Source organism: Oncorhynchus clarkii, chromosome 1 (assembly GCF_045791955.1).
Source record: "Oncorhynchus clarkii lewisi isolate Uvic-CL-2024 chromosome 1, UVic_Ocla_1.0, whole genome shotgun sequence".
In the NCBI taxonomy this organism is placed as follows: domain Eukaryota; kingdom Metazoa; phylum Chordata; class Actinopteri; order Salmoniformes; family Salmonidae; genus Oncorhynchus; species Oncorhynchus clarkii.
Genome location: NC_092147.1, coordinates 68,290,141 through 68,310,975, shown reverse-complemented (window position 1 = coordinate 68,310,975; position 20,835 = coordinate 68,290,141). Strand labels below are relative to the sequence as shown.

The window sequence follows — 20,835 nt, the reverse complement described above, 5'->3', positions numbered from 1 at the left end:
TGGGAAAAGCCCCATCTGGGTGACACTGGGTAGCTAGCCAGCCAGGAGGAGGGCAACAGTAACACTAAACATGTATTACCTAACTGGCTTTGGGGTCCTTTACTCTGCCATTCAGATGCTATTGGTTAGATCAGATCCATAATCACAAACACACAGATCCACAATGACCAGATGCAACAACTGAGCTTTTGTCATGTCGCTGTTGGCCTATATTAAGAACAGCAGCAGGAAAATAAAATGATTAGTCAAGTCTTCTACGATGTGTTGACATCAGAGGTGTTGTGGCGCTATCACTGTCTGTGTCAATGGAAAAAATGACAGAGGGGACACTGGAAAATGGGGCAATAGGGAGGGTGGGGGGTGAGAGGCATGTGCTGAGATCAAGATCTGTGAGCAACAAGAATGCAACAGCAACGAGGTCATTGGTAGTTGAGGCCACTCATGCGTCTCTTCTATTTTGCTCTGATTAGAGAAGGGTCTTGACACCATAATGTCAGACCAATTCATATTCTATATGATGCAGAAAACAGGGAGGAGCAAACATCACCTCTGACCTAGGTATTTCTCTACTGATCAACCAGTTCATGTTAAGTGAAGTGTGGTCTCACCCTGAGCCTGAGTCTACACAGGCTAATAATAGCACTGGTCTGAGGGTTATATGGAGTGACTAAAATAATGAACATTAACAATATGAATATAATACGAATTTACAATATGCAAAGACTAGTGTTGGAAAGGTATGATAGAACATGTCTTGTTAGTATGTATCCACAGTTAATTAGTAACCACAGTTGTGAAGTCGTAAAGACCACCCATTTCTTTTGTGCACATTGTAGTCGAGCTTATCTAATCGGGCATGTGTCATATGTCACGACTATATGATTCTTCTAGGTACAGCTATTGTGCACAATGTGAATAGGTCTTTGTCACTTCTAATAATAAAAGCCATCACATACCAGCCAGTATAAATATCACCATTTGTGATTTATTACCAGGGGTTTAATATACATAGTAATATGAATATTCATACAAGAGCTATTTTTCATGTACAAATTACAAATACATAAACTGGTTTCTCAACTCTTCTGTTTAAAATGTACAAAATTTCTCCCACGGCTGTCCCATAGCAGCTTTGCAACCTGGCAAGACTTTTACACATTGCAGTAAAATGCTGAAAAATATTTAATTAAAGTATGAAAAAAAATTACTTAATTTCATTTTTGTTCAAAGAAATAAAACAATATCTCAAGAAAATAAATGAAAGAGTAGGGAATATGACTGCTCCACAGGGCAGGCAAGAGAATAAAACCAAACAAATCCAAAAATAAAACAAAAAAATAAAAACCTGCTATTGTCCAATGTCCCAGACACAGAAGTAGTTTTGTGTTTGCATTTATAATTAATACAAAAAATGCCTAGAAAAAAAGCTTATTCCAAAGAATTTACATGAACAACATTCTATTACAGTAATGTGCATACTGCATGTTTGTGTGAAGCCACAGAGCAAAGATCAGATGGCTGTCCATCCATGGCCAGGCAAGCAGTCCTCCGCAGTCACCGTACAAGGAGGAGGAAGAGAAGGGCTGGAAAGAAGAGGGAGAACGGGGAAAACGAAAGGATGGCTGGCCTCTTCACTCAATTAAATATCCACACACAAGGCATTTTGGACTGGGTAGAAAATAAAACGTTATCCCCCAGTAGGAGTTCATAGGGTTTGTCGTTACATTAGGAGAGCGAATGCTCCTCTAGCGCGCATAAACTCCTTATAATATAAAAAATAAAAACGGACAAAAACCAGACAAAACAAACATACATTTTATACAATGCTGTGTTTCTCCCCTGCACACAGGCACCACATAGTAGGTTAAATTGGATCTTTATCTCAAGTAAATTATTTTTGTTGTTTTATTTAGTGTGTTTTTATACAGTGCAGAGTATATGGGCTTGGATTAAATAAGTGTATTTTTTTTAGTGTTTTGTGTTTCCCTCTAGTGGCTGTGGGGGCTCACTCCCTCTCTGTTGCCACTGCTGCCTCCCCCTGTTCCCTGGCCACACAGTAGTTAGGCCGCTCAGAGGGGGTGTATCCCGGCAGGCACACACACTTGTAGGATCCTTGCGTGTTGATACATTTGGAGTTCTTGCAGAGGGACATCCGGTTGTTGAGCTCAGAACACTCATTCACATCTGTGTAAAAGAGAGGAGGAGAATCATGTTAGCAGTCTACATACACTACCATGAGAAACAGAGGCCTCAAGTCCTCAACTGGCAGCTTCATTAAATAGTCCCCTGCAAAACACCAGTCTCAACGTCAACAGTGAAGAGGCGACTCCGGGATGCTGGCCTTCTAGGCAGAGTTCCTCTGTCCTGAGCCTGTGTTCATTTGCCATTCTTAATCTTTTCTTTTTATTGGTCAGTCTGAGATATTACTTTTCTTTGCAACTCTGCCTAGAAGGCCAGCATCCCGGAGTCACGTCTTCGAATGTTGATGTTGAGACTGGTGTTTTGTGTGTACTATTTAATGAAGCTGCCTGTTGAGGACTTGTGAGGCGTCTGTTTCTCAAACCAGACACTAATGTACTTGTCCTCTTGCTCAGTTGTGCACCGGGGCCTTCCACTCCTCTTTCTATTCTGGTTAGAGCCAGTTTGCGCTGTTCTGTGAAGGGAGTAGTACACAGTGTTGTACGAGATATTCAGTTTCTTGACAATTTCTCACATGGAATAGCCTTCTTTTCTCAGAACAAGAATAGACTGACGAGTTTCAGAAGAAAGTAGTTTGTTTCTGGCAATTTTGAGCCTGTAATCGAACCCACAAATGCTGATGATCCAGATACTCAACTAGTCTAAAGAAGGCCAGTTGTATTGCTTCTTTAATCAGGACAACAGTTTTCAACTGTGCTAACACAATTGCAAAAGGGTTTTCTAATGATCAATTAGCCTTTTAAAATGATAAACTTGGATTAGCTAACAATGTGCCATTGGAACACAGGAGTGATGTTTGCTGATAATGTGCCTCTGTACGCCTATGTAGATATTCCATAAAAAATCTGCCGTTTCCAGCTACAATACTCATTTACAATATTAACTGTAAGTGCTGTTATTGTGAAGTGGAAATGTCTAGGAGCAACAATGGCTCAGCCGCAAAATGGTAGGCCACACAAGCTCACAGAACGGGACCGCCGAGTGCTGAAACGCGTAAAAATAATCTGTAACACCCACTACCGAGTTGCAAACTGCCTCTGGAAGACATGAACTGTGTGTCGGGAGCTTCGGGGTTTGCAATGCAATGGGTTTCCATGGCGGAGCAGCCGCACACTAGTTTATGATCACCAAGCGTCGGCTGGAGTGGAGTAAAGCTCACCGCCATTAGACTCTGGAGCAATGGAAACTCGTTCCCCCGAGTGATGAATCACGCTTCACCATCTGGCAAACCGACGGATGCCAGGAAAACGCTACCTGCCCGAATGCATAGTGCCAACCGTAAAGTTTGGTGGAGGAGGAATAATGGTGTGGGGCGGTTTTTCATGGTTCGGGCTAGGCCCCTTAGTTCCAGTGAAGGGAAATTTTAACACCACAGCATACAATGACATTCTTGACGATTCTGGGCTTCCAACTTTGTGGCAACAGTTTGGAGAAGGCCCTTTCCTGTGTCAGCATGACAATGCCCCTGTGCACAAAGCAAGGTCCATACAGAAATGGTTTGTCGAGATCGGTGTGGAAGAACTTGACTGGCCTGCACAGAGCTATGACCTCAACCCCATCGAACACCTTTGGGATGAACTGGAACGTTGACTGTGAGCCTGACCTAATCACCTAACATCCGTGCCCAACCTCAATAATGCTCTTGTGGCTGAATGGAAACAAGTCCCCGCAACAATGATCCAACATCTAGTGGAAAGCCTTCCCAGAAGAGGGGAGGCTGTTATAGCAGCAAAGGGGTGACCAACTCCATGTTAATGCCCATGATATTGAAATTAGATGTTCGACGAGCAGGTGTCCACATACTATTGGTCATGTAGTGTACAATTATCTGTACGGTCCCCTCAATTGAGTAGTGCATTTAAAGCACAGATTCAACCACAAAGACCAGGGAGGTAAAAAAAAAAGGCATCTATTGATAAATGTGTAAAAAAATAAAAATAAAGCAGACATTGAATATCCCTTTGAGCATGGTGAAGTTATTAATTAGGCTTTGGATGGTGTATCAATACACCCAGTCACTACAAAGATACAGGCGTCTTTTCTAACTCAGCTGCCGGAGAGGAAGGAAACTGCTCAGGGATTTCAATATGAGGCCAATGGTGATTTAAAACAGTTTCATAGATTAATGGTTGTGATATGAGAAAACTGTTGTAGTTACTCAACAATACTAAGCTAAATGACTGAGTGAAAAGAAGGAAGCCTGTACAGAATAACAAATATTCCAAAACATGCATCCTGTTTGCAACAAGGCACTTAAGTAATACTGCAAAAAAATATGGAAAATAAATAAACATTCTGTCCTGAATACAAAGCGTTATGTTTGGGGCAAATCCAATATCACTGAGTACCACTCTTCATATTGTCAAACATGGTGGTGGCTGTGTCATATCATGGGTATGCTTGTCATCAGCAAGAGAAAAGATAAAATAAATGGAATAGAATTGACCACAGGCAAAATCCTAGAGGTAAACCTGGTTCAGTCTGCTTTCCAACAGACACTGGGAGACTAGTTCACCTTTCAGCAGGACAATAACCTAAAACACATGGCCAAATATACACTGGAGTTGCTTAACAAGACAACATTACATTTTTCTGAGTGGCCTAGTTACAGTTTTTAATTAAATCGGCTTGAAAATCTATGGAAAGACTTGAAAATGGCTGTCTAGCAACGATAAACAATTCAGGTGTGCAAAGCTCTTTAGAGACTTACCCCAAAAGACTCACAGCTGTAATCGGCACCAAAGGTGCTTCTACAAAGTATTGACTCAGGGGTGTGAATACTTACGTAAATTAGATATTTCTGTATTTAATTTTCAATAAATTTACAAACATTTCTAAAAGCATATTTTCACTTTGTCATTATTGGTTATTGTGTGTAGATGGGTGAGAATTGTATTTATTTAATAACTTTTGAATTGAGGCTGTAACACAACAAAATGTGGAATACATCAAGGGGTATGAATACTTTCTGAAGGCACTGTACACACTAAGAAGCAGATCCTGTAAATGCAATAAGGTAAATTATTCCATCCTCTATACATAAAGACCAAACATATGACCACAGCATCTGATTACATTTTTTTTAAATCCCTCTTGAATATACTACAACCAGATACTATAGCAATATAATTATATCTTCATGGTCTATTGGAGGGATTGGCAACTGGTTCAAGGGGACCACAGTGTTCTCTCTTTTCTCTGTGTGCATGTCCAGAGTGATACATTTCGGAAGAAAGAATATCAAACAAGCACTCAAGTTAAAGGGTTGGCAGAATTCCTAGAAACGCTGCGAGGCCTGGTAGTTTAGTTTGGTCTCCTAGAGCAACTGTGCCGCGTTGTTATGGTACATTTGAGTGCAATGTGTATAAAGAGCCCTTTGGGGCTTGTGAGCTAAGTGGCTGGGCTCACCTCGGGGCAGTACTCAGGGCTTAGGGAAAGCGTGGACCACTGGGTGTGTAGTCTGAAGTGGCTACAGAGTGCTGTGTGTGCGTATGGTATGTCCAACCGTCATGGTTAGCAAGAAAATACAGTGGCACCATGTCAAATTAAGTTTAAGTGCTGTGGTTGCAGGTTCACCTGCCTCATCTGAAGCCTCTTCTTTTAGGGTGATGCTATAGGCCACCAAGTGCAAACTGTCAGTATCTGAAGAATAAATGTGTGATGTTAAATAAGGTCTCGGATGCTAACAGACCATGGTCTTGGTGATCTGAACATTGACTGGTTGTCATCGAGTTGTCCTCTCAAAGGAAACCTTTAACTATGATTATCACTCAACCAATTAGAATGTATACCAATAGTATTGGATCTCTGACATCAACTTGTATTGATCATATCTACAGTTGAAGTCGGAAGTTTACATACACCTTTTAAACTCAAGTTTTTCACAATTCCTGACATTTAATCCTAGTAAAAATTCCCTGTCTTAGTCTGCCTGTCAGTTAGGATCACCACTTTATTTTAATTATGTGAAATGTCAGAATAATAGTAGAGAGAATGATTTATTTCAGCTTTTATTTCTTTCATCACATTCCCAGTGGGTCAGAAGTTTACATACACTCAATTAGTACTTGGTAGCATTGCCTCCTGGGTGGCACAGTGGTCTAGGGCACTGCATCGCAGTGCCACCAGAGACTCTGGGTACGCGCCCAGGCTCTGTCGCAGCCGGCCGCGACCGGGAGGTCCATGGGGCGACGCACAATTGGCCTAGCGTTGTCCGGGTTAGGGAGGGTTTGGCTGGTAGGGATATCCTTGTCTCATCGCGCACTAGCGGTAAAATTTAAATAAAAAACAAATTTAACTTGGGTCAAACGTTTCGGGTAGCCTTCCACAGGATCTTCCCACAATAAGTTGGGTGAATTTTGGCCCATTCCTCCTGACAGAGCTGGTGTAAGGTTTGTAGGCCTCCTTGCTCACACACTCTTTTTCAGTTCTGCCCACAAATTGTCTATAGGCTTGAGGTCAGGGCTTTGTGATGGCCACTCCAATACCTTGACTTTGTTGTCCTTAAGCTATTTTGCCACAAGTTTGGAAGTATGCTTGGGGTCATTGTCCATTTGGAAAACCCATTTGTGACATTCTGACTGATGTCTTGAGATGTTGCTTCAATATATCCACATAATTTTCCTTCCTCATAGAGCCATCTATTTTGTGAAGTGCACCAGTCCCTCCTCCCACAGCAAAGCACCCCCACAACATGATGCTGCCACCCCCGTGTTTCACGGCTGGTATGGAGTTCTTCGGCTTGCAAGCCTCCCCTTTTACCTACAAACATAAAGATGGTCATTATGTCCAAACAGTTTCATTTTTTTCGTTTCATCAGACCAGAGGACATTTCTCCAGAAAGTACGATCTTTGTCCCCATGTGCAGTTGCAAACCATAGTCTGGCTTTTTTATGGCGGTTTTGGAGCAGTGGCTTCTTCCTTGCTGAGCGGCCTTTCAGGTTATGTCGATATAGGACTCGTTTTACTGTGGATATAGATACTTTTGTACCTGTTTCCTCCAGCATCTTCACAAGGTCCTTTGCTGTTGTTCTGGGATTGATTTGCCCTTTTCGCACCAAAGTACGTTCATCTCTAGGAGACATGAGTGGTATGACGGCTGCATGGTCCCATGGTGTTTATACTTGCGTACTATTGTTGTACTGATGAATGTGGTACCTTCAGGCATTTGGAAACTGCTCCCAAGGATAAACCAGACTTGTGGAGGTCTACAATATGTTTTCTGAGGTCTTGGCTGATTTCCTTTGATTTTCACCTGATGTCAAGCAAAGAGACACAGAGTTTGAAGGTCGGCCTTGAAATACATCCACAGGTACACCTCCAATTGACTCAAATGATGACAATTAGCCTATCAGAAGCTTCTAAAGCCATGACATCATGTTCTGGAATTTTCCAAGCTGTTTAAAGGCTCAGTCAACTTAGTATATGTAAACTTCCGACTGTAACTGTATATTACGATATGCTTCTAAGCTGTGGGAGGATCACCTCCTACAATTTCGGGACGATTTTCTTCATTTTAGATTCAAAAGCAGCGCAGCGTCATCCCACATTGTATTATCCACTTTATATTCTGCTATGTTTTCTATTTATGTTTATTTCCCAGTTTTTTTGTGTTTGGAATAGAACAGCTACTATTGCATCAAATCAAGTCACATACACATGGTTAGCAGATGTTAATGTGAGTGTAGCGAAATGCTTGTGTTTCTAGTTCCGACAATGCAGTAATAACCAATGAGTAATCTAACCTAACAATTCCAAAACTACTACCTTATACACACAAGTGTAAGGGATAAAGAATATGTACATAAAGATATATGAATGAGTGATGGTACAGAACGGCATAGGCAAGATGCAGTAGATGGTATCGAGTACAGTATATACATATGAGATGAGTAATGTAGGGTATGTAAACAAAGTAGTTTAAAGTGGCTAGTGATACATGTATTACATAAAGATGCAGTAGATGATATAGGGTACAGTATATACATTTACATATGAGATGAGTAATGTAGGGTATGTAAACATTATATTAAGTAGCATTGTTTAAAGTGGCTAGTGATATATTTTACATAAATTTCCATCAATTCCCATTATTAAAGTGGCTGGAGTTGAGTCAGTGTGTTGGCAGAAGCCACTCAATGTTAGTGGTGGCTGTTTAACAGTCTGATGGCCTTGAGATAGAAGCTGTTTTTCAGTCTCTCGGTCCCTGCTTTGATGCACCTGTACTGACCTCGCCTTCTGGATGATAGCGGGGTGAACAGGCAGTGGCACAGGTGGTTGTTGTCCTTGATGATCTTTTTGGCCTTCCTGTGACATCGGGTGGTGTAGGTGTCCTGGAGGGCAGGTAGTTTGCCCCCGGTGATGCGTTGTGCAGACCTCAATACCCTCTGGAGAGCCTTACGGTTGTGGGCGGAGCAGTTGCCGTACCAGGTGGTGATACAGCCCAACAGGATGCTCTCGATTGTGCATCTGTAGAAGTTTGTGAGTGCTTTTGGTGACAAGACAAATTTCTTCAGCCTCCTGAGGTTGAAGAGGCGCTGCTGCGCCTTCTTCACGATGCTGTCTGTGTGGGTGGACCAATTCAGTTTGTCTGTGATGTGTACGCAGAGGAATTTAAAACTTACTACCCTTCTCCACTACTGTCCCATCGATGTGGATAGGGGAGTGCTCACTCTGCTGTTTCCTAAAGTCCACAATCATCTCCTTTGTTTTGTTGACGTTGAGTGTGAGGTTATTTTCCTGACACCACACTCCAAGGGCCCTCACCTCCTCCCTGTAGGCCGTCTCGTCGTTGTTGGTAATCAAGCCTACCACTGTAGTGTCGTCCGCAAACTTGATGATTGAGTTGGAGGCGTGCATGGCCACACAGTCATGGGTGAACAGGGAGTACAGGAGAGGGCTCAAAACGCACCCTTGTGGGGCCCCAGTGTTGAGGATCCGCGGGGTGGAGATGATGTTACCTACCCTCAGTACCTGGGGGCGGCCCGTCAGGAAGTTCAGTACCCAGTTTCACAGGGCGGGGAGCTTGATGACGAGTTTGGAGGGTACTATGGTGTTAAATGCTGAGCTGTAGTCGATGAACAGCATTCTCACATAGGTACTCCTCTTGTCCAGATGGGTTAGGGCAGTGTGCAGTGTAGTTGAGATTGCATCGTCTGTGGACCTATTTGGGCGGTAAGCAAATTGGAGTGGGTCTAGGGTGTCAGGTAGGGTGGAGGTGATATGGTCCTTGACTAGTCTCTCAAAGCACTTCATGATGACGGAAGTGAGTGCTACGGGGCGGTAGTCAGTTAGCTCAGTTACCTTAGCTTTCTTGGGAACAGGGACAATGGTGGCCCTCTTGAAGCATGTGGGAACAGCAGACTGGGATAAGGATTAATTGAATATGTCCGTAAACACACCAGCCAGCTGGTCATGCTCTGAGGACGCGGCTGGGGATGCCGTCTGGGCCTGCAGCCTTGCGAGGGTTAACACGTTTAAATGTTTTCCTCACGTCGGCTGCAGTGAAGGAGAGTCCGGAGGTTTTGCCTGGGAGCAAGACATCCTGGTCCGTTACGGGGCTGGTTTTCTTTTTGTAATCCGTGATTGACTGTAGACCCTGCCACATACCTCTTGTGTTTGAGCCGTTGAATTGTGACTCTACTTTGTCTCTATACTGACGCTTAGCTTGTTTGATTGCCTTGCGGATGGAATAGCTACACAGTTTGTATTCGGTCGTGTTTTCGGTCACCTTTCCCTGGTTAAAAGCAGTGGTTCACGCTTTCAGTTTCACGCGAATGCTGCCAAAAAATCCACTGTTTCTGGTTTGGGAATGTTTTAATCGTTGCTATGGGAACAACATCATCAATGCACTTTCTAATGAACTCGCTCACCGAATCAGCGTATTCGTCAATGTTGTTGTTGGACGCAATGCGGAACATATCCCAATCCACGTGATCGAAGCAGTCTTGAAGCGTGGAATCAGATTGGTCGGACCAGCGTTGACCTGAGCGCGGAGCTTCTTGTTTTAGTTTCAGTCTGTAGGCAGGAAGCAACAAAATGGAGTCGTGATCAGATTTTACGAAAGGAGGGCGGGGGAGGGCCTTATATGCGTCGCGGAAGTTAGAACAGCAATGATCCAAGATTTTCAAACTAGGCTACTAGTTTTCCAAATTCAAACTATAAATTATTGCATCATCTTTTATCCCATGATGAAGTCATTGGTTGATTAAGTCTGCTGTCTGATCAAAAAATTAAAGGAGTCGTGTTTTGTAGAAACTTTTGTGTTTCGTCGATTGCACGAACACTCTAGCAGCGAGTAGATATGGTTGTCCTTGTTCAATAGAGCCATTGGACCAGTCTCAACAATGTTCTTGTCTGCCATGATATTGCAGGATATGTAGGTTGACTAATTTTCCCTGGCTTTGTAAAGACCACAGCCTGACGGGAGCCCTACTTACTTCTTTGGACTCTCGAAGGCTGGATTTTCAAAGCAGGGCGGTACTAGTTCTACCGGTTCACGGGGAGCTATGTTACCATGCACTGTCTATCAGAGATGGCTAGCTAAATAATTATAATGGCTGCTTGTGATGATTCCTCTTTCCAGGGCTGGACAACAAAACACGCTTTGATGTTCTTTTACATACAAACATGACAAACAAGTCAATTGTTTTGCTATGGGTAGCTAGCTAGCAATATAGCTCTCTTTTCATGAGGCAGTGTTCAGTACAGTATAATTACATGATCGATTCGGCCATAACGGGGCTTGCTAGTACCACTACAAGTTGAGCTAGCTAGCTATACCCAAAATGTACTGTATCCGAATGTTATAGGTAACTAGCTAGCTATACGTTTAAATAAAAATGAATTACACGATTTCGGATTACAATCTTCAATAGCCCTTGAATAAAGCGTGCCGTGACTATGGAAATTATATATTTTGGATCGGGGGAGGATGGACAGAAATCTAAAATGTTATGTTATTTTTTGATTTCAATCTTGAATAGCTCTTACACAAAAGCGTGTTATGACTATGAAAATTATTTATTCAGAATCAGTGGAGGATGGCAAAATCTGCTTTTTTCTTCTTAAAATGTATTTTTTTTAAAACATTGTATTATCTTCGATAGCTCTTACACAAAGTGTGCCATGACTATGAAAATGATATCTTCTGAATCGGGGGAGGATGGAAAAAAAATCTACACAAAGCGCACTGTCATGACTCTCTTGTGAGGATCCAAAGGATCAGGTTACAGTGGATTTAGCTCTACTCTGTCCCGCAGAGGGGGAGAGGGATGGATGTGGAGGTTTTATGACACCTCATACATCGTAAATCATAGACTGCAGGTGATTTCCTTTGTGGCCTAGTTTGGGGGATCGGAATGTCTGTGTGCCTTATGAAGAGTTTACCAGCCCAAGAACTTTAACATCAAACAATGGATACCGGCACAATATATTTCATCCTCCGAATGTTGGGGATGATGAGGGATGGAATATGGAAAATTAATGTCTATTAATGTCTATTTTGTGATGTCAACAAGATAACTAACTCTGAAAGTGTACACTTCCTAGTTATCAGGTTTGCATAATTTTCATATAAATACAGTAACCACCACACAGACAAGGCCAGAGTGCTTAAAAGGACTCGCTGATAATTTAAATAAAGACCAGAGCGTGGAGCAGTGGCTACACGGGTGAGACCAGAGAATGTGAACAGTTTGGAAGGGCTTTGTACAAGATCTTCAGTTTCCGGGCAATTTCCCCCGATTCAGAATATAGCATTTAATTGTTTTAATTTTACCCATTTTTCTGGTATCCAATTGTTTTAGTAGCTACTATCTTGTCTCATCACTACAATGTGTCAGAGGAAACCTGGCACCTGGCAACCTTGGTTAGCGCGCACTGTGCCCGGCCCGCCGCTGGTGTGCGATGAGACAAGCCCTCCCTAAACCGGATGACGCTAGGCCAATTGTGTGTCGCCCCACGGACAGAGCCTGGGCGCGAACCCAGAGTCTCTGATGGCACAGATGGCACTGCAGTACAGCGCCCTTAACCACTGCGCCACCCGGGAGGCCTAGAATATAGCATTTTCATAGTCATAGCACACTTTGTGTAGGAGCTACTGAAGATTGAAAGCTATTTCATTTTTTTATAAACCACATTTCAAACAACAACAAAAAGCTGTGGATTTTTGTCCATCCTTCACAGTTTGAGAATATATCATTTTCATAGTCACGGTACCCTTGGAAATCTTCCAAGATGGAGTAGCAGTCAGACGTCTTTGTCCTGTCCCTTGTATATATCTTTTTACGCCTTTATCTTTTAAAAATACCCGCCTCACCCAATGTGGCGTGGATCTGCTTTTTTCCTAAAGTATTTCTATTTACTTGGGATCTGGAATCCCTCAACTGAAGCTAGCCAGCTAACTACCTACCAGCTATCAGTTAGCAAACCATTGCTAGGGGTCATCAGCTAACCTTTAGCTCGGAAAGCTCTTGCCAGTTCGAACAATGTGACTCAAACCAGAGCATAACGGACCTATTTCTCTCCATATCCCTGGATTCCTACAACAAACTCTGAACATTTTCATCTGGATCTTCGCAACTAGCTAACCGCAATCCCGGGTGACCCCTCCTGGCTAGCTGGTTTCATGCATGTTAACATTAGAAGCCTACACTGCTTTAGCACACTCTGCCAACCCGGATGTCTTAGCCGTGTCTGAATCCTGGCTTAGGAAAACCACCAAAAACCCAGAAATCTCCATCGCTAACTATAACATTTTCCGCCAAGCTAGAACTGCCAAAGGGGGCGGTGTTGCAATCTACTGCAAAGATAGCCTGCAGAGTTCTGTATTAATATCCAAGTCTGTACCCAAACAATTCGAGCTGCTACTTCTAAAAATTCACCTTTCCAGAAACAAGTCTCTCACTGTTGCCGCCTGCTATAGACCTCCCTTTGCCCCCAGCTGTGCCCTCGAAACCATATGTGAAGTGATTGCCCCCCATCTATCTTCTGAGCTCGTGCTACTTGGTGTCCTAAACTGGGACATGCTTAACACTTCGGCCATCCTACACTCCAAGCTTGATGCCCTCAATCTCACTCAAATTATCAATGAACCTACCAGGTAAAACTCCAAATCTGTAAACACGGGCACCGTCATAGATGTCATCCTAACTAACTCGCCCTCCAAATACACCTCTGCTGTTTTCAATCAAGATCTCAGCGATCACTGCCTCAATGCCTGCATCCAAAATGGGTCTGCGACCAAACGACCACCCCTCATCACTGTCAAACACTCCCTAAAACACTTTTGCGAGCAGGCTTTTCTAATCGACCTGGTCGGGGTATCCTGGAATGACACTGACCTCATCCCGTCAGTAGATGATGCCTGGCTATTCTTTAAAAGGGCCTTCCTCACCATCTTAAATAAACATGCCCCATTCCAAAACTTTAGAACCAGGAATAGATATAGTCCTTGGTTCACTCCAGACCTGTCTGCCCTTGACCAGCATAAAAACAACCTGTGGCGTTCTGCATTAGCATCGAATAGCCCCCGTGATATGCAACTTTTCATGGAAGTTAGGAACAAATATACACAGGCAGTTAGGAAAGCTAAGGCTAGCTTTTTCAAACAGAAATTTGCATCCTGTAGTACTAACTCAAAAAAGTTCCGGGACACTGTAAAGTCCATATAGAATAAGAGCACCTCCTCCCAGCTACCCAACGCTCTGAGGCTAGGAAACACTGTCAACACTGATAAATCCACTATAATTGAGAATTTCAATAAGCATTTCTCTACGACTGGCCATGCTTTCCACCTGGCTACCCCTACCCCGGTCAACTGCCCGGCACCCTCCACAGCAACCCGCCAAAGCCCCCACCATTTCTCCTTTACCCAAATACAGATAGCTGATGTTCTGAAAGAGCTGCAAAATCTGGCCCCCTACAAATCAGCCGGGCTAGACAATCTGGACCCTCTCTTTCTAAAATGATCTGCTGAAATTGTTGCAACCCCTATTATTAGCCTGTTCAACCTCTCTTTTGTATCGTCTGAGATTCCAAAAGATTGGAAAGCTGCCGCGGTCATCCCCCTCTTCAAAGGGGGTGACTCTCTAGACCCAAACTGCTACAGACCTATATCTATCCTACCTTTCTAAGGTCTTCGAAAGCCAAGTTAACAAACAGATTACCAACCATTTCGAATCCCACCGTACCTTCTCCGCTATGCAATCTGGTTTCAGAGCTGGCCATGGGTGCACCTCAGCCACGCTCAAGGTCCTAAATGACATCATAACCGCCATCGATAAGAGACATTACTGTGCGGCCGTATTCATCGACCTAGCCAAGGCTATCGACTCTGTCAATCACCACATTCTTATTGGCAGACTCGACAGCCTTGGTTTCTCAAATGATTGCCTCGCCTGGTTTACCAACTACTTCTCTGATAGAGTTCAGTGTGTCAAATCGGAGGGCCTGTTGTCCGGACCTCTGGCAGTCTCTACGGAGGTGCCACAGGGTTCAATCCTCGGGCCGACTCTCTTCTCTGTATACATCAATGATGTTGCTCTTGCTGCTGGTGATTCTCTGATACAACTCTACGCAGACGACACCATTCTGTATACTTCTGGCCCCTCTTTGGACACTGTGTTAACTAACCTCCAGATGAGCTTCAATGCCATACAACTCTCCTTCCGTGGCCTCCAACTGATCTTACACGCAAGTAAAACTACCGATCACTGCCCGCACCTGCTTGCCCGTCCAGCATCACTACTCTGGACAGCTCTGACTTAGAATACGTGGACAACTACAAATACCTAGGTGTCTGGTTAGACTGTAAACTCTCCTTCCAGACTCACATTAAGCATCTCCAATCTAGAATTGGCTTCCTATATTGCAACAAAGCATCCTTCACTCATGCTGCCAAACATACCCTCGTAAAACTGACCAGCCTACCGATCCTCGACTTCGGTGATGTCATCTATAAAATAGCCTCCAACACTACTCAACAAACTGGATGCAGTCTATCACAGTGTCATCCGTTTAGTAACCACAGCCCCATACACTACCCACCACTGCGACCTGTACGCTCTTGCTGGTTGGCCCTCGCTTCATACTCGTCGCCAAACCCACTGGCTACAGGTTATCTACAAGTCTCTGCTAGGTAAATCCCCGCCTTATCTCAGCTCACTGGTCACCATAGCAGCACCCACTCGTAGCACGCGCTCCAGCAGGTATATCTCACTGGTCACCCCCTGGTCTCACTGCTTTTTGTTCTATGTTGCTCTGTCTGTATGCTAAGTCTTGCTTGTCCTATGTTGCTTTGTCTGTATGCTCTGTCTTGCTTGTCCTATGTTGCTCTGCGTGTGCTCACTGCTCAATGATTGTCTATATTGTAATTGTTTTTAATAACCTGCCCAGGGACTGCGGTTGAAAATTAGCCAGCTGGCTAAAACCAGCACATTTACTGAAACGTTGATTAATGTACACTTTCCCTGTAAAAATAAAATAAACTCAAACTCAAAGCCAATTCCTCCTTTGGTCGTCTTTCCTTCCAGTTCTCTGCTGACTGGAACGAACTGCAAAAATCTCTGAAGCTGGAGACTCATATCTCCCTCACTAGCTTTAAGCACCAGCTGTCAGAGCAGCTCACAGATCACTGCACCTGTACATAGCCCATCTGTAAACAGCCAATCTATCTACCTACCTCATCCCCATACTGTATTTATTTATTTATCTTGCTCCTTTGCACCCCAGTATCTCTACTTGCACATTCATCTTCTGCACATCTACCATTCCAGTGTTTAATTGCTATATTGTAATTACTTCGCCACCATGGCCAATTTATTGCCTTAACTCCCTTATCTTACCTCATTTGCACTCACTGTATATAGACTTTTTGTTTTCTTTTGTTCTACTGTATTATTGACTATGTTTTGTTTATTCCATGTGTAACTCTGTGTTGTTGTATGTGTCGAATTGCTATGCTTTATCTTGGCCAGGTCGCAGTTGCAAATGAGAACTTGTTCTCAACTAGCCTACCTGGTTAAATAAAGGTGAAATAAACAAATAAAATAAAACCCTTTGTGTAAGAGCTATTGAAGATTTAATGGACCCATCCAAAATCCTATCATTAAATAAATTAATGATAATAATAATAAAAAGTGTGGATTTTTCTCCATCCAAATCTGATTCAGAATATTCCATCTTAATAGTCATGCTTGGTTCAATAGCTATTGATGAGAGAACCAAATACCCACAGAATATTCAATATAAAACAGATTCTACCTTGGTGCTAAATCTACCTTTCAAATCACATTGGCAGATAACAGCTGGCTAATCATAGATTTTATTTGGAATGTCTAGCCAGCGTATTATGAAAGCTAGCTAGCTAGATTTTGGTTTAGATAAACAAATGTAGTTTAATAATTAGATAGCTAGCTAATTTAGCTACATTACCTCTGCCCGACTTCTTAGTAAGATAACTGATGAAATGTATAAAAATAAATAGTTATTCGCAGCTGATGTTCTACTTCTTCTTTATGTGAATTTCTGGCATACTAGACGCTTTTTCCATATTGCAGCCTTTGTCACTTCGCATTCCACATGGAGACCAGTGGGGGGAAAAGTCCTCAATTGTCATAATTGAGTAAAAGTAAAGATACCTTAACAGAAAATGTAAAAGTAAAGATACCTTAACAGAAAATGGCTCAAGTAAAAGTGAGTTACCCAGTAAAATACTACTTGACTACAAGTCTAAAAGTATCTGGTTTTAAATGTACATAAGTACAGTGGTAGAAAAAGTACTTAATTGTCATAAAAGTACAAAGTAAAAGTAAATGCTAAACATCAAATTCCTTATATTAAGCAAACTAGATGGAACTATATTCGTATTATTTTTAATTACGGATAGAAAGGGACACACTCAACACTCAGACATCATTTACAAACACAGTAGTTGTGTTTTGTGAGTCCGCCAGATCAGAGGCAGTAGGGATGACAAAGTGTTATATTGATAGGTGCCCTAATTCTGTCCTGATTGAGCATTCTAAATGTAACAAGTACTTTTGTATGTCAGGGAAAATGTAAGGAGTAAAAAGTACATTATTTTCTTTACGAATGTAGTGGAGGAAAAGCAAAAGTTGTCAAAAAAATAAATGGTAAAGTAAAGTACAGATAAAAACTACTTAAGTAGTACTTACAAGTATGTTTACTTAAGTACTTTACACCACTGATTGTGACAAAACAAAAAATAAAAGGAAAAAGATAAAAACTGCACCACCAACCCTGCAGCTACAAAACCCCAAACACCCCCCTTATCCCACCGATGCCCTAACCGTTCCTACTCCTGGCCACCGGCCTGGTCGGACGGGACTCCTTCCTTCCACACCTCCTGTATCTCTTCTGCTGTAAAATCTTTCACTCCCACTAACGTTTCTGCTGCTACTACTACTATTAGCTTCTGCTACTTCCTTTCCATCTGCGATGTATAGTTAATTACCATAGCAATGAACGCCAAGAAACCAACCTTGCTAAAACACAAAATGTTTGGGTCTCTCAGTCCTGGCCAACTACTTACTGGTATCCTCTCATGATCCTTCACCCTTTGCCCACCATCCTGCACTTTCCTCACTGCCTCAGCATATGACACTCTTCACTGCTCGAACACTGGCCACCTCAACCTGTCTCACTCGCACAGGACATTTCTGATCCCCAGCAACATGTGCTCCATCCACAATTGAAACACTAATTTGCCTCCAAAACTACACACTCCTTTGTCCCATGCACACTTCTCACACCTTGGCCTTCATCCTACAATGCTGCTACATTACCATAACCTTGGCACCTGAAACATCGTAGCAGGTTTGGAACAAACACTTACTGGAAAATTCATATCCTAGCATGACTTTATCAGGCAACCACTCAATATCAAAATTCAAAAGGATAGACAGCCTTCCCCACACCCGTCAACACAAGTTCTTCCTGTCCACTTTTGTCAGATTCAATCTCTGAACTTCCACTATCTGACTCAATCTCAAGGTTCTCAAGCGATAAAGTAGATATATAACTAATTCCACTTGGCTTGTATTCCGGGTATTTGGGGAGTTTCTCCCATTCTTCTCTGCAGACACTCTCAAGCTCTGTCAGGTTGGATGGGGAGCGTCAGTGCACAGCTATTTTCAGGTTTCTCCAGAGATGTTCGATCGGGTTCAAGTCCAGGCTCTGGCTGGGCCACTCAAGGACATTCAGAGACTTGTCCCGAAGCCACTCCTGCATTGTCTTGGCTGTATGCTTAGGTCGTTGGAAGGTGAACCTTCGCCCCAGTCTGAGGTCCTGAGCGCTCTGGAGCAGGTTTTCATCAAGGATTTCTCTGTACATTGGTCCGTTCATCTTTCCCTCGATCCTGACTAGTCTCCCAGTCTCCCAGTCCCTGCCACTGAAAAACATCCGCACAGCATGATGCTACCACCACCATGCTTCACTGTAGGGATGGTGCCAGGTTTCCGTCAAACGTGAAACTTGGCATTCAGGCCAAAGAGTTCAATCTTGGATTCATCAGACCAGATAATCTTGTTTCTCATGGTCTGAGCTTGATGATGAGTTGGTTATTTGAATCAGCTGTGTAGTGCTAGGGCAAAAAAATTAAATGAACAACTGACTTCCATCCATAGTCGCGGTAGTAGCACCCCCTGATAAATTGAAAAAATATATAAAAAATCACTCATTATATTACTCCTGTGTGAACTAGGGCTTTATTACTCCTCTGTGACAGGACAAAATAATACTCCTCAGCACCCCCAACATCTTCCCGCTGCTATGCTTCCAGCATGCATATAGGGAAGGGCACTTAGTCATCTGAGTTAGTGCAGTACAACCTAACGATTGGTTAAAATAAATGAATAAGAAGATGATAGTTGGGGATGTATTGTTAGATTTCAGTGCAGCCTTATTGATCATCCTTTTCTATGGGATTTACATCACATGGTTGGAGAGTTACTTATCCTATAGAACTCAGAGAGTGTTCTTTAATGGAAGATACTCTAACATCAGATATGTACAGTGAGGTGTCCTTCAGGGCAGTTGCTTTGGGCCATAACTCTTCTCTATTTTTTTTTTTTTACAAATGACTAGCCACTTGTCTTACAAGAAGCTAGAATGACTACGTTTGCTGATGATCATTGATTCCACAATCTTCATGTCAGCACCCACAGCCCGTGAGCTCACTGAGACTCTTTACAAGGACTTAATCACCCCTTCTAATACTAACTAACAATACACTGATCTTCATTACATATAATACTAAAAGCATTGCATTTTGTTCAAAACATTCTATAAGCCCTAACGCTGAACTGGAGTTGAACATAAAGGGTGTGCCTATTGTGGAAGTTGAGGAAGCTGAACTCGTAGGATCAACATTGGATGGTCAATTATTATGGTCAAGTTGTTGTGAAGATGGGGAGAGGTATGTTCCTCTGTTATATATATATATTTTTTAAAATGATTATGCACTGCTCGACAGCAGTTGTTCAGGCTCTGGTCTTGTCCCATCTTGATGACTGTCCGGTAATATGGTCAGGTGTAGCTATCTCAAAACAGAACAGCACGCCCTGTACTTCACTGCACATGCAGACCTAACATCAACAACATGCATGATAGCCTTTCCTGGTTGAGGGCTGAGGAGAGATTGACTACTTCTCTTCTGGTCCATTTAGTGTGTGTGTCCTCCACCTGTCACTTACCCACACACGCCATGCGGGACATGTCCAGGGTGTATCCGTCGAAGCAGTCGCAGGTGTAGCCCTCCTGTACCCGCACGCAGCGCCCGTTCTCACAGCCGTTCAGAATGCCACACTCTTCCGCTCTCAGGCCCTCAAACGCATCGGACAGGTCTGCAGGTTGGAGGAAGTGGGACAGGGGGTAAGAAAGAGGTGTTTTATTCACCCAAGTCAGATGAGCATATAAGTAAGCAAAAAGGCCCGAGGGGGTAGTGTATATGGCCAATATACCACGGCTATGGGCAGCTCTTAAGCCATATACCACACACCCCTGAAGACCGTATTGCCATTATAAACAGGTTACCAACGTAAATAGAACAGAAAACAAGTTGTTTTGGTATATTATATACTACGGCTTTCAAGCAATCAGCATCCAGGAGCGAAACTACCTGTTTTATAATGAATGATAATGACTCCAACACCATCATTAAGTTTGCCGATGACAACAGTGGTAGGCCTGATCACCGACAACAACAAGACAGCCTATAGGGAGGAGGTCCGAGACCTGGCCGTGTGGTGCCAGGACAACAATCTCTCCATCAACGTGATCAAGACAAAGGAGATGATTGTGGAATACAGGAAAAGGAGGACTGAGCACGCCCCCATTCTCATCGACGGGGCTGTAGTGGAGCAGGTTGAGAGCTTCAAGTTCCTTGGTGTCCACATCACCAACAAACTATCATGTCCAAACACACCAAGACAGCCGTGAAGAGGGCACTACAAAGCCTTTTCCCCCTCAGGAGACTGAAAAGATTTGGCATGGGTACTCAGATCCTACAGCTGCACCGGTAGAACTGTTCGGCCTCCGACCGCTAGGCACTACAGAGGGTAATGCATACGGCCCAGCACATCACTGGGGTCAAGCTTCCTGCCATCCAGGACCTCT

General features: G+C 43.1%; 1 protein-coding gene across 1 annotated transcript in view; it reads right to left on the bottom strand.

Annotated features, from left to right (window-relative positions):
• Positions 1–965: 965 nt before the first annotated feature.
• The window catches only part of LOC139411247 (latent-transforming growth factor beta-binding protein 1-like), a 137,652-nt gene continuing 117,782 nt past the window's right edge, over positions 966–20,835 (bottom strand). Inside the window, 2 exon segments of the mRNA XM_071157290.1 lie at positions 966–2,184; positions 19,914–20,063. Coding sequence (XP_071013391.1) covers positions 2,006–2,184; positions 19,914–20,063 — 329 coding nt within the window. The 3' untranslated portion in view covers positions 966–2,005.